General features: G+C 42.0%; 1 protein-coding gene across 1 annotated transcript in view; it reads right to left on the bottom strand.

The window, feature by feature from the left end:
* Positions 1 to 499: 499 nt before the first annotated feature.
* The window catches only part of LOC139380072 (E3 ubiquitin-protein ligase MYCBP2-like), a 275571-nt gene continuing 264561 nt past the window's right edge, over positions 500 to 11509 (bottom strand). The window contains exons 78-79 of the mRNA XM_071122535.1: positions 10067 to 10232; positions 500 to 1979 (exon numbers count right to left, since the gene is read on the bottom strand). Coding sequence (XP_070978636.1) covers positions 1864 to 1979; positions 10067 to 10232 — 282 coding nt within the window. The 3' untranslated portion in view covers positions 500 to 1863. The remainder of the gene's footprint in view (positions 1980 to 10066; positions 10233 to 11509) is intronic.

Here is an 11509-nt window from a genome sequence, read left to right as displayed (position 1 = left end):
ATGTGGTTAGTCATTGCATACAAGGAATATGGGATCAAATACTAAACTTTGGTCTACAGATATGAATTAATATACCCTCATTTAAAGGTGACAGAAGGTCTGTACTGTCACCTCAAATGAAACATTTGATCTCAAAGTGCAGGAGTATTTAAACATTTTATATTTGACCTTTATTTGGCTAGGCAAGTCAAATTAAGAACAAATTATTACTTACAATGACGTCCTGCCGGGGAACAGTGGGTTAACTGCCTTGTTCAGGGGCAGAATGACAGATTTTTACCTTCTCAGATCAGGGATTTGATCCAGCAACCTTTCGGTTACTGGCCCAGCGCTCTAATGACTAAGCTACCTGCCGCCCCAAAGTATAGATCCAAATTGTTTTTTTAATTCTTGACTTTCCAAATACATATGGTGTTGACTGTATCAGCAGGATACAATTATTTCGTTACTTGCATTGGTAAAACCAAGTGACATAAACACAACCGTCCTCTTAAATGTACCTTTCGAAACAGAGAACCTGGTTTATTTCCATTCAAATCCATTCACCACAGATATTACAAGTAATAAGCTTTTATAACAACAGCCGTTTGTTTTTTCTCAGACCCCCCTGCCTCCTACTGATGGAAAAGCATCACGGATATTCACAATTATTTTTATTATTTGGTTCTGAAGACTGGCCCCCCCAACACGTTCAGTTACCGCACATTTACAATAGAATGGTAGCCTACAGCATAGTCACCTTCTGAGTCGTTAAAAGAAAACACAGAAAAAAGGGTTTGTACCGCAGCGTGGAGCAGAAAAAAAGTGTTCACATCAATCAACCTTCATACACTGCAGACGCTGGGCTCCTCATCATTTTCAGAAAACAGAAGTGATCTGACATTTTGAGTTGGAGGAATACGTCTGTTTATCGCCATAGAAAAATGTACAGTGGCTTTTATCGACATACATTCCATAGGATAAACTGCTGCAAGATAGGAGGCACACCCAGTATGGCACTTCATTAAAAGTTCTGGCTCAAAACATAAACCAGAATATCAAACACAATTGAAGTGTAGAGCAGCCACTTCAGAAAACATCATTATATACAAGATTAGATCAACTGCACACTATTTTCCTCCAAAACATATTCTTAAGTCTTTTTCACCACCTTTTTGCCTGTCAACCCATGATGCACTCGACAGTGGAGAGAATAATGTACAGGATTACCAAAAAAAAAATCTGTTTACATACAACAATATTTTGAATTCATTGTTAGGAAGCTGGAAATACAACCCGTCTCATATTTTTTCTTGTATATATCCCATGTTCATCCTAATTGCCTTAACCAAAAAAAACTATATTCAATACATTGTTACACTTCAGTGATCGGGAGGTGTGCAACTTCTATGGAAGCCAAGGGGTCACAACAGTCACATGCAAACAGGTCACAAGTTTAATTATTATATATTAGAGTTTCCTCTGGAATGCACATAGAGAGCCTCAACTCTCTTGTGTGTTTTGTAGTAGCCTCGAAGACTCTGGTCAACTTCTATGGAAGCCAAGGGGTCACAACGGCCACATGCAAACAGGTCACAAGTTTAGTTATTATATATTAGAGATTCCTCTGGAATGCACATAGAGCCTCAACTTTCTGTGTGTTTTGTAGTAGCCTTAAAGACTCTGGTTGGTAGGTCGAAGAGCACAACTTGGGACACTTAGGTACGGTAGAAAGCCTGATCCAGTGTCCAGGGCCATCTGACAACATGAAAGCCAACACGAGGAGATACTTGACAGGCTGGGCTCAGGCTGCAGCCAACATCCTGCAGTCCCAGTAGGAGGAGTGTTCGGTACGTGTCTCTCAGTTTTCAGACCTGGGTGTTTTTAGAAGCTATGGGCATTCCTGCACACTCCACAACCCAGGGCAAACTCCTCACCGGTAGGTGGGTGAACCACGTGTAAGGGGCAATCTGTCCCCTCCAGCTGCTTGCCTTTTGGACCTGGGGATGCAAGGAGAACAAATGAGAACAATGAGGAGTTTGGCTTGATTCTACCTAAGTCATGCATTGATGTCAATGGGAGACAAAGTGAAAATTTGCCCGTTTGAGACTACAGTTGACAGTTTGTCATGATTTGTGATTTGATAAAATAGTTTGTCATTCCATTCATTGTATTTGAAGAACCTCTGTTGGTTCCCAGTCACTGATTTAGATGTGGAGGCCAGAGGTCTGATTCTGGCCAATCAATGATATTGACTGATCAATCAAGTGCCAACAGGGTCAAATCAGCAGACGATGTGGCGGCCCTCAATGACTTGAGCTAAGCACTGAGCTGCACCTCTGGACTACAGTATGTCAAAGAGCATCGAACAACATCAGCTTGGAATTAAGATGACAACACTATTTTAACAGACCTTCGAAACACACAGATCCCTTGGTCTGAATGATTCAAATGGATCATTTTTATTTCCCACAGGGAGCCACCGAATCATCCCCTGCCACCAACTGGCTCATTCATTCCTTCTCTTTTCCATTGTAACTCTTCCCCGGGTTGCTGTTGTAAACCAGTGGTTTTCAAACTTCTTTGTGAACCTTATTTTTGCTCTGCCTGAAGAACCGGGTCAGCTTAACCCCAGGTTAAGAACAAGAAATCAACTTTCCTGGTTGAAGTAAATAACTGGTAAATAAATAACAGTGGATAAATAGGGGATTGGTCCGGTTGCATGCCTGGTGCTTCAACTGCTGCGGCAAGGAAAAACTTGCCCCGTACTGAGTGAAGTGGAACACATTTGTCAATGGCCTGATATGCTCCTTAATGGAGCCAAGGGCATAAAGGCATACTACACTCAAAAGCAAAGTCCCTTTAGCAATGTTTACATAGTGTTTTACACATTTCATACAGTATTGTAGTATATGAATACCTCTCACAAATACAAGTAGTGATGAAGTCAATCTCTCCTCCACTTTGAGCCAGGAGAGATGCATATTATTAATCTTAGCTCTCTGTTTACATCCAAGGGCCAGCCGTGCTGCCCCTATTGCAATTTTCACTTTTTGTGGCACCTGACCACACGACTGAACAGTAGTCTAGGTGTGACAAATGTAGGGTCTGTAGGACCTGCCTTGTTGATAGTGTTGTTAAGAAGTTAGAGCAGCTTTATTAACGACAGACTTCTCTCCATCTTAGCTACTGTTGTATCAGTATTTTTTGACCATGACAGTTCACAGTCCAGGTTTTACTCCAAGCAGTTCAATTTCCACATTATTCATTACAAGACTTAGCTGAGGTTTAGGATATAGTGAATGATTTGTCCCAAAAACAATGCTTTCTGTTTTAGAAATATTTGCCAGTGGCATGTTGTTAGCAAAGATTTTAAAAAGTAAGGGGCCTAGACAGAATCAGGAATTCCCAATGGCAGCTACCTGGGTTGTTGGAGAGGCTTCCATTAAAGATCACCCTCTGTGTTCTAATAGAGGCATCTCTCTATCCACAGTAATGCAGGGGATGTGAAGCCATAACAATTCAGTTATTCCAGCAGCAGATTATGATCCGTAATGTCAAAAGCCACACTGAAGTCTAACAAAACAGCCCCACAATCTTTTTATCATCAATTTCTCTCAGCCAATCAGTCATTTGTGTAAGTGCTGTGCTTGTTGAATGTCCTTCCCTATAAGCATACTGAAATGCTGTTGTCAGTTTGTTTACGTGAAATAGCATTGTATCTGGCCAAACACTATTTTTTCCAAAAGTTTACTAAGGGTTGGTAACAGGCTGATTGGTTGGCTATTTGAGCCAGTAAAGAGGGCTTTACTATTCTTGGGTAGCGGAATGACTTTTGCTTCCCTCCAGGCTTGAGGGCACATACTCTCTAGTAGGCTTAAGTTGAAGATATGGCAAATAGAAGTGGCAATATCAATGTCATTGTTGATAGACAACAATTATTTAACCTCTTCCACACTCACTTTACGGAATTACAATTCTTGTCTTTCATAATTTTATCAGTTATACTTGGATGCGTAGTGTCAGCGTTTGTTGCTGTCATGTCTAAGTTTGCTAATGAAAAACAAAATTTAAGTAGTTGGCAATATGAGTGGGTTATGTGATGAATGGGCCATCTGATTTAATGAATGATGGAGCAGAGTTTGCCCTTTTCCCCAAAATGTCATTTAAGGTGCTCCCAAGTGTTTTACTATCATTCTTTATGTCATTTATCATTGTTTCATTATGTAGTTTCTTCTTTTATTCAGTTTAGTCACCAGATTTCTCAACTTGCAGTACGTTTGCCAATCGGTTGTGCAGCCAGACTTATTTGCCATTCCTTTTGCCTCATCCCCCTCAACCATACAATTTTTAAATTCCTCATCAACCCACTGGAATTGAACACTTTTTACAGTCCTTTTCTTAATGGGTGCATGCTTATTAGTAACTGGAATAAGCAATTTCATGTGTCAAGTGCAGCTTCTGGTTGCTCCTCATTACACACCACGGACCAACAAATGTTATTTACATCATCAACATATGAATCACTACAAAACTTATTGTATGACCTCTTATTAGGCAAACCTTTGGAACTTTGGTTTTCCTAGATATGGCTATTATATTGTAATGCAGGGGTGTCCAACCCTGTTCCTGGAGAGCTACCTTCCTGTATGTTTTAACTCCAACCCTGTTCCTGGAGAGCTACCTTCCTGTATGCTTTAACTCCAACCCTGTTCCTGGAGAGATACCGTCCTGTAGGTTTAACTCCAACCCTGTATGCTGATCCTCAACACTGGGGCCCCACAAGGGTGCGTTCTGAGCCCTCTCCTGTACTCCCTGTTCACCCACGACTGCGTGGCCACGCACGCCTCCAACTCAATCATCAAGTTTGCGGACGACACAACAGTGGTAGGCTTGATTACCAACAACGACGAGACGGCCTACAGGGAGGAGGTGAGGGCCCTCGGAGTGTGGTGTCAGGAAAATAACCTCACACTCAACGTCAACAAAACTAAGGAGATGATTGTGGACTTCAGGAAACAGCAGAGGGAACACCCCCCTATCCAAATCGATGGAACAGTAGTGGAGAGGGTAGTAAGTTTTAAGTTCCTCGGCGTACACATCACAGACAAACTGAATTGGTCCACCCACACAGGCAGCATCGAGAAGAAGGCGCAGCAACGCCTCTTCAACCTCAGGAGGCTGAAGAAATTCGGCTTGTCACCAAAAGCACTAACAAACTTCTACAGATGCACAATCGAGAGCATCCTGTCGGGCTGTATCATCGCCTGGTACGGCAACTGCTCCGCCCACAACCGTAAGGCTCTCCAGAGGGTGGTGAGGTCTGCACAACGCATCACCGGGGGCAAACTACCTGCCCTCCAGGACACCTACACCACCCGATGTCACAGGAAGGCCATAAAGATCATCAAGGACAACAACCACCCGAGCCACTGCCTGTTCACCCCGCTATCATCCAGAAGGCGAGGTCAGTACAGGTGCATCAAAGCTGGGGCCGAGAGACTGAAAAACAGCTTTTATCTCAAGGCCATCAGACTGTTAAACAGCCACCACTAACATTGAGTGGCTGCTGCCAACACAATGACTCAACTCCAGCCACTTTAATAATGGGAATTGATGGGAAATGATGTAAAATATATCACTAGCCACTTTAAACAATGCTACCTAATATAATGTTTACATACCCTACATTATTCATCTCATATGTATACGTATATACTGTACTCTATATCATCTACTGCATCTTTATGTAATACATGTATCACTAGCCACTTTAACTATGCCACTTTGTTTACATACTCATCTCATATGTATATACTGCACTCAATACCATCTACTGTATCTTGCCTATGCCGCTCTGTACCATCACTCATTCATATATCTTTATGTACATATTCTTTATCCCCTTACACTTGTGTCTATAAGGTAGTAGTTTTGGAATTGTTATCTAGATTACTTGTTGGTTATTACTGCATTGTCGGAACTAGAAGCACAAGCATTTCGCTACACTCGCATTAACATCTGCTAACCATGTGTACGTGACAAATAAATTTGATTTGATTTTAACTCCAACCCTGTTCCTGGAGAGTTACCTCCCGGTATGTTTTAACTCCAACCCTGTATGTTTTAACTCCAACCCTGTTCCTGGAGAGCTACCTTCCTGTATGTTTTAACTCCAACCCTGTTCCTGGAGAGATACCGTCCTGTAGGTTTTAACTCCAACCCTGTATGTTTTAACTCCAACCCTGTTCCTGGAGAGCTACCTTCCTGTATGTTTTAACTCCAACCCTGTTCCTGGAAAGCTACCTTCCTGTATGTTTCAACTCCAACCCTGTTCCTGGAGAGCTACCTTTCTGTATGTTTTAACTCCAACCCTGTTCCTGGAGAGCTACCTTCCTGTAGGTTTTCACTCCAACCTTGTTCCTGGAGAGCTACCTTCCTGTAGGTTCTCTCTCCAACCCTGTTCCTGGAGAGCTACCTTCCTGTATGTTTTCACTCCAACCCTGTTCCTGGAGAGCTATATTCCTGTAGGTTTTAACTCCAACCCTGTTCCTGGAGAGCTACCTCCCTGTATGTTTTAACTCCAACCTTGTTCCTGGAGAGATACCGTCCTGTAGGTTTTAACTCCAACCCTGTTCCTGGAGAGCTACCTTCCTGTAGGTTCTCTCTCCAACCCTGTTCCTGGAGAGCTACCTTCCTGTATGTTTTCACTCCAACCCTGTTCCTGGAGAGCTACATTCCTGTAGGTTTTCACTCAAACCCTGTTCCTGGAGAGCTACCTTCCTGTATGTTTTAACTCCAACCCTGTTCCTGGAGAGATACCGTCCTGTAGGTTTTAACTCCAACCCTGTATGTTTTAACTCCAACCCTGTTCCTGGAACGCTACCTTCCTGTATGTTTCAACTCCAACCCTGTTCCTGGAGAGATACCTTTCTGTATGTTTTAACTCCAACCCTGTTCCTGGAGAGCTACCTTCCTGTAGGTTTTCACTCCAACCTTGTTCCTGGAGAGCTACCTTCCTGTATGTTTTAACTCCAACCCGGTTCCTGGAGAACTACCTTCCTGTAGGTTTTCACTCCAACCCTGTTCCTGGAGAGCTATATTCCTGTAGGTTTTAACTCCAACCCTGTTCCTGGAGAGCTACCTCCCTGTATGTTTTAACTCCAACACGGTTCCTGGAGAGATACCGTCCTGTAGGTTTTAACTCCAACCCTGTTCCTGGAGAGCTACCTTCCTGTAGGTTCTCTCTCCAACCCTGTTCCTGGAGAGCTACCTTCCTGTATGTCTTCACTCCAACCCTGTTTCTGGAGAGCTACATTCCTGTAGGTTTTCACTCCAACCCTGTTCCTGGAGAGCTACCTTCCTGTAGGTTTTCACTCCAACCCTGTTCCTGGAGAGCTACCTTCCTGTAGGTTTTCACTCCAACCCTGTTCCTGGAGAGCTACCTTCCTGTATGTTTTAACTCCAACCCCCGTTGTAACTAACCAGTTTATCAACCAGCTAATTCTTAGAATCAGGTAGATTAGTGTTGGAGTGAAAACCTACAGGACCGTAGCTCTCCATGAACAGGGTTGGAGCCCTGTTGTAATGTATATGGATACTGCTTTAAAGCACATTGTTGCAGCATTAGTAAAGATGTGATCAATACATGTTGATGATTTCATTCTTGTGCTGTTTGTAACCACCCTGGTAGGGTTACTGGTAACCTGATCCAGGTTGCAGGCATTGGTTACAGTTTGAAGCTTTTTCTTGAGTGGGAAGCTTGATGATAGCCAGCCAATATTTAAAATCACCCAGAAAATATACTTCTCTATTGATATCACATATATTATCAAGCATTTAATACGTTATCCAGATACTGACTGCACTTGGTGGTCTATAGCAGCTTCCCACAATAATGGGCTTTAGGTGAGGCAGATGAACCTGCAGCCATATTACTTCAACAGTATTTAACATGAGATCCTCTCTAAGCTTCACAGGAATGTGGTTCTGAATCTAAAATGGCAACACCTCCACCTTTGGCATTTCTGTCTTTCCTGTAGATGTTACAACCTTGTATTGCTACCACTGTATCATCAAAGGTATACCGTATAAATCTGGTTCATAGACACATGATTACTGCATACAATATCTGTAGGATCAGCAGAGGCATTCAGGGCAGTTATAGGAACATTTAATGACAATATGATGTCATTAAAACCCACATGGACTACGATATAATCGATTTCCATGTCCTGATGTAGTACATTCGGGAGCAGCTTAGCAATGTAATTTTAAATGTAACTCTGGGATGAGACATTGTTTTTGCACCAGAAATGGTTACTTACATTGTGTCTACCAACGCCCTTGGTATAATGTACATTTTCTAAAGCATTATGATGACTCAGCAACACAATGGTAGGCATTAACTGAGCTGGGCTTGGGTCACTGATAAGTTATTGTTTCAACGCAGCCTTATAATGCGGTGTAAGGATCCAGGAATCCAAATGATTTGGGTGGATCTCATCCTCCTTATAAAGCGCGTTTTGTTTCCAAAAGGTATCGAAATTGTCAACAAAAGTTACATCCACTGAGCTGCAATAATCACGTAGCCAGTTGTGAAGACAAAGAATCCTGCTATAGCGTTCAAATGCCAAGATTCAGAGAGGACACAGGGCCAGATATGTTGGGTCTTGTATTAGTCAGTCAGTCAACCAGGTTCAACTGTTCAGAGCTGCTCTTCATAATGTCATTAAAACCCACATGGACTACGATATAATCAATTTCCATGTCATGATGTAGTACATTCGGGAGCAGCTTAGCAATGTAGTTCTCTCAAATTCTGAGATAGGACATTGTTTTGGAACCAAAAATGGTCAACATTTCTTTCCGTGGAGCTGCCCAAAATCATGCTTGGCTGGAAAGACGAGGAAATCCGCCCACTGCCACGCTTCACAGGATTAGGAGAACCCTCTATGGACGGGCGAGAGGCAGGATAACTCGAGCTCGTTCCTCCCAGTGCCTAACCCTCCGACAGATGGAGAAGCCCCGCTCGATCCAGAGCAGGGACAGAAAATTGCCGACGCCGACTATGAAAACCTGTTTTCGCTTTGTCATTATGGGGTATTGTGTGTACATTGATGAAGAAAATGTTTTATTTAATCAATTTTAGAATAAGACTGTAACGTAACAAATTGTGGGGTCCGAATACTTTTCGAATGGTCCGTACATATAATGTATTTGACATTGCTGGCCTGAGGTCGCTGGTTCGAATCCCCAAGCCGGTAAGGTGGAAAAATCTGCCATTCTCCCCTTGAGCAAGGCAGTTAATAGCAACCGCTCCCCTAGGAGCCGATGACGTGAACGTCCATTAAGGCAGCCCTCCGCACCTCTCTGATTCAGAGGGGCTGGGTGTCCGAGCAGTCTGTTTGAACTACTGGCGCACAGCTCGGACACCCATGCATACCCCACAAGTCATGCCACCAGAGGTCTCTTCACAGTCCAAGTCCAGAACAGACTATGGGAGGTGAACAGTACTACATAGAGCCATGACTACATAGAACTCTATTCCACATCAAGTAACTGATGCAAGCAGTAAAATCAGATTTAAATAACAGATAAAATACACCTTATGGAACAGCGGGGACTGGGAAGCTTCACACAGTGTGTTGTGAAATCTATGTATGTATTGTTTTTAAATTGTATAAACTGCCTTAATTTTGCTGGACCCCAGGGATAGTAGCTGCCAATGGGGATCCCTAATAAATACAGATACAAATGCGGAAGACACATTTTGGTTGAATGCAGTCAGTTGTGCAACTGACTAGGTATCCCCTTTCCCTATTGTTATATTGTAATGCATGATATTGCTGCATTGTTACAGCTAGAAACATTTCACTGCAACTGCGTTATCAGCAAAGCTGTGTACGCAACCAAAAAACTTTGATTGTTTTATAATTTAATATTTTAGTATTTTGTTCTGTATTTTGTTCACTGAAATACAATCCCAAAAAAGTGTGCATGTCAGCAGTCAAGTTTTCAAGATGGAGCACTTTCAGTACAAAGCAAAAACTGCCATGATTATGCATTATGCACAGTACGTCTGTACCTGCAGGACAGTGAGGCAGCTCCTCCTTGGGCACGCTGGTCATCCTCTGGAAGTCATCGTGGCAGGCGTTACAGAAGTGAGTGGTGCCGAAGCAGAAGAACACAGCCACCGAGCAGCAGTACCGGCATTTGTACTCCAGAAAGTCTGTCCCGTGCTTGGAACACATCTGCAGATGGAACATGGATGTGTTATACTACATTGGGAAAGGATGATCAATGGAAACAGGATGCATTCGGAAAGTATTCAGAACCCTTGACTTTTTCCACATTTTGTTACGTCAAAGCCTTATTCTAAAATGGATTCAATCGTTTTTTTCGTCATCAATCTACACGGAAAACCCCATAATGACAAAACGAAAACAAGCTTAGAATTGTTCTTATTTATTAAAAATAAAAAAATAAAATATCAGATTTACAGTGCATTCGGAAAGTATTTAGACCCCTCAACTTTTTCCACATTTTGTAACGTTACAGCTTTATTCTAAAATGGATAAAAAATAAAAAAAAATCTTTATAAATCTACACACTATACACCATAATGACAAAGCGACAACAGGTTTTTAGACATTTTTGCAAATTTATTAAAAATTAAGAACTGAAATACTTTTTCTTGCCACTGTATGTAAATAAGGTATGTGAACCCTTTGGATCTCTAAATAATTTGGTCATAAAATTCACAACAGACAAACACAGTCTGCTTATACTAATAAAACATAAATGATTGTATTTTGTCTATATTGAATACATCATTCAAACATTCACAGTGTAGGTTGGGAAAAGTATGTGAATCCCTAGGCTAATGACTTCTCCAAAAGCTAATTGGAGTCAGGAGTCAGCTAACCTGGAGTCCAATCAATGAGACGAGATAGGAGATGTTGATGTGAGCTGCCCTTTAAAAAAAAAACCTCACAAAATTTGAGTTTGCTATTCACAAGAAGCATTGCCTGAAGTGAACCATGCCTTAAACAAAAGATTAAGAATTGTTGACTTGCATAAAGCTGGAAAGGGTTACAAAGTATCTCTAAAAATCAGTCCACGGTAAAACAAAATGTATCTAAAATGTCGAAAGTTCAGCACTGTTGCTACTCTCCCTAGGAGTGGCCATCCGGCAAAGATGACTGCAAGAGCACAGCACAGAATGCTCAATGAGGTTAAGAAGAATCATAGAGTGTCAGCTAAAGACTTACAGAAATCTCTGGAACATGTTGACGAGTCTATGATATGTAAAACACTAAACAAGAATGGTGTTCATGGGAGGACACCACAGAAGAAGCCACTGCTGTCCAAAAACAACATGGCTGCACATCTGAAGTTCGCAAAAAAGCACCTGGATGTTCCACAGCGTTACTGACAAAATATGTGGACAGATGAAAATAAAGTTGAGTTGTTTGCAAGGAACACACAACACTATGTGTGGAGAAAAAAGGCACAGCACACCAACATC

The sequence above is a fragment of the Oncorhynchus clarkii genome, chromosome 22 (genome assembly GCF_045791955.1).
Source record: "Oncorhynchus clarkii lewisi isolate Uvic-CL-2024 chromosome 22, UVic_Ocla_1.0, whole genome shotgun sequence".
In the NCBI taxonomy this organism is placed as follows: Eukaryota; Metazoa; Chordata; class Actinopteri; order Salmoniformes; family Salmonidae; genus Oncorhynchus; species Oncorhynchus clarkii.
This window is presented reverse-complemented; position numbering and strand designations above follow the sequence as displayed.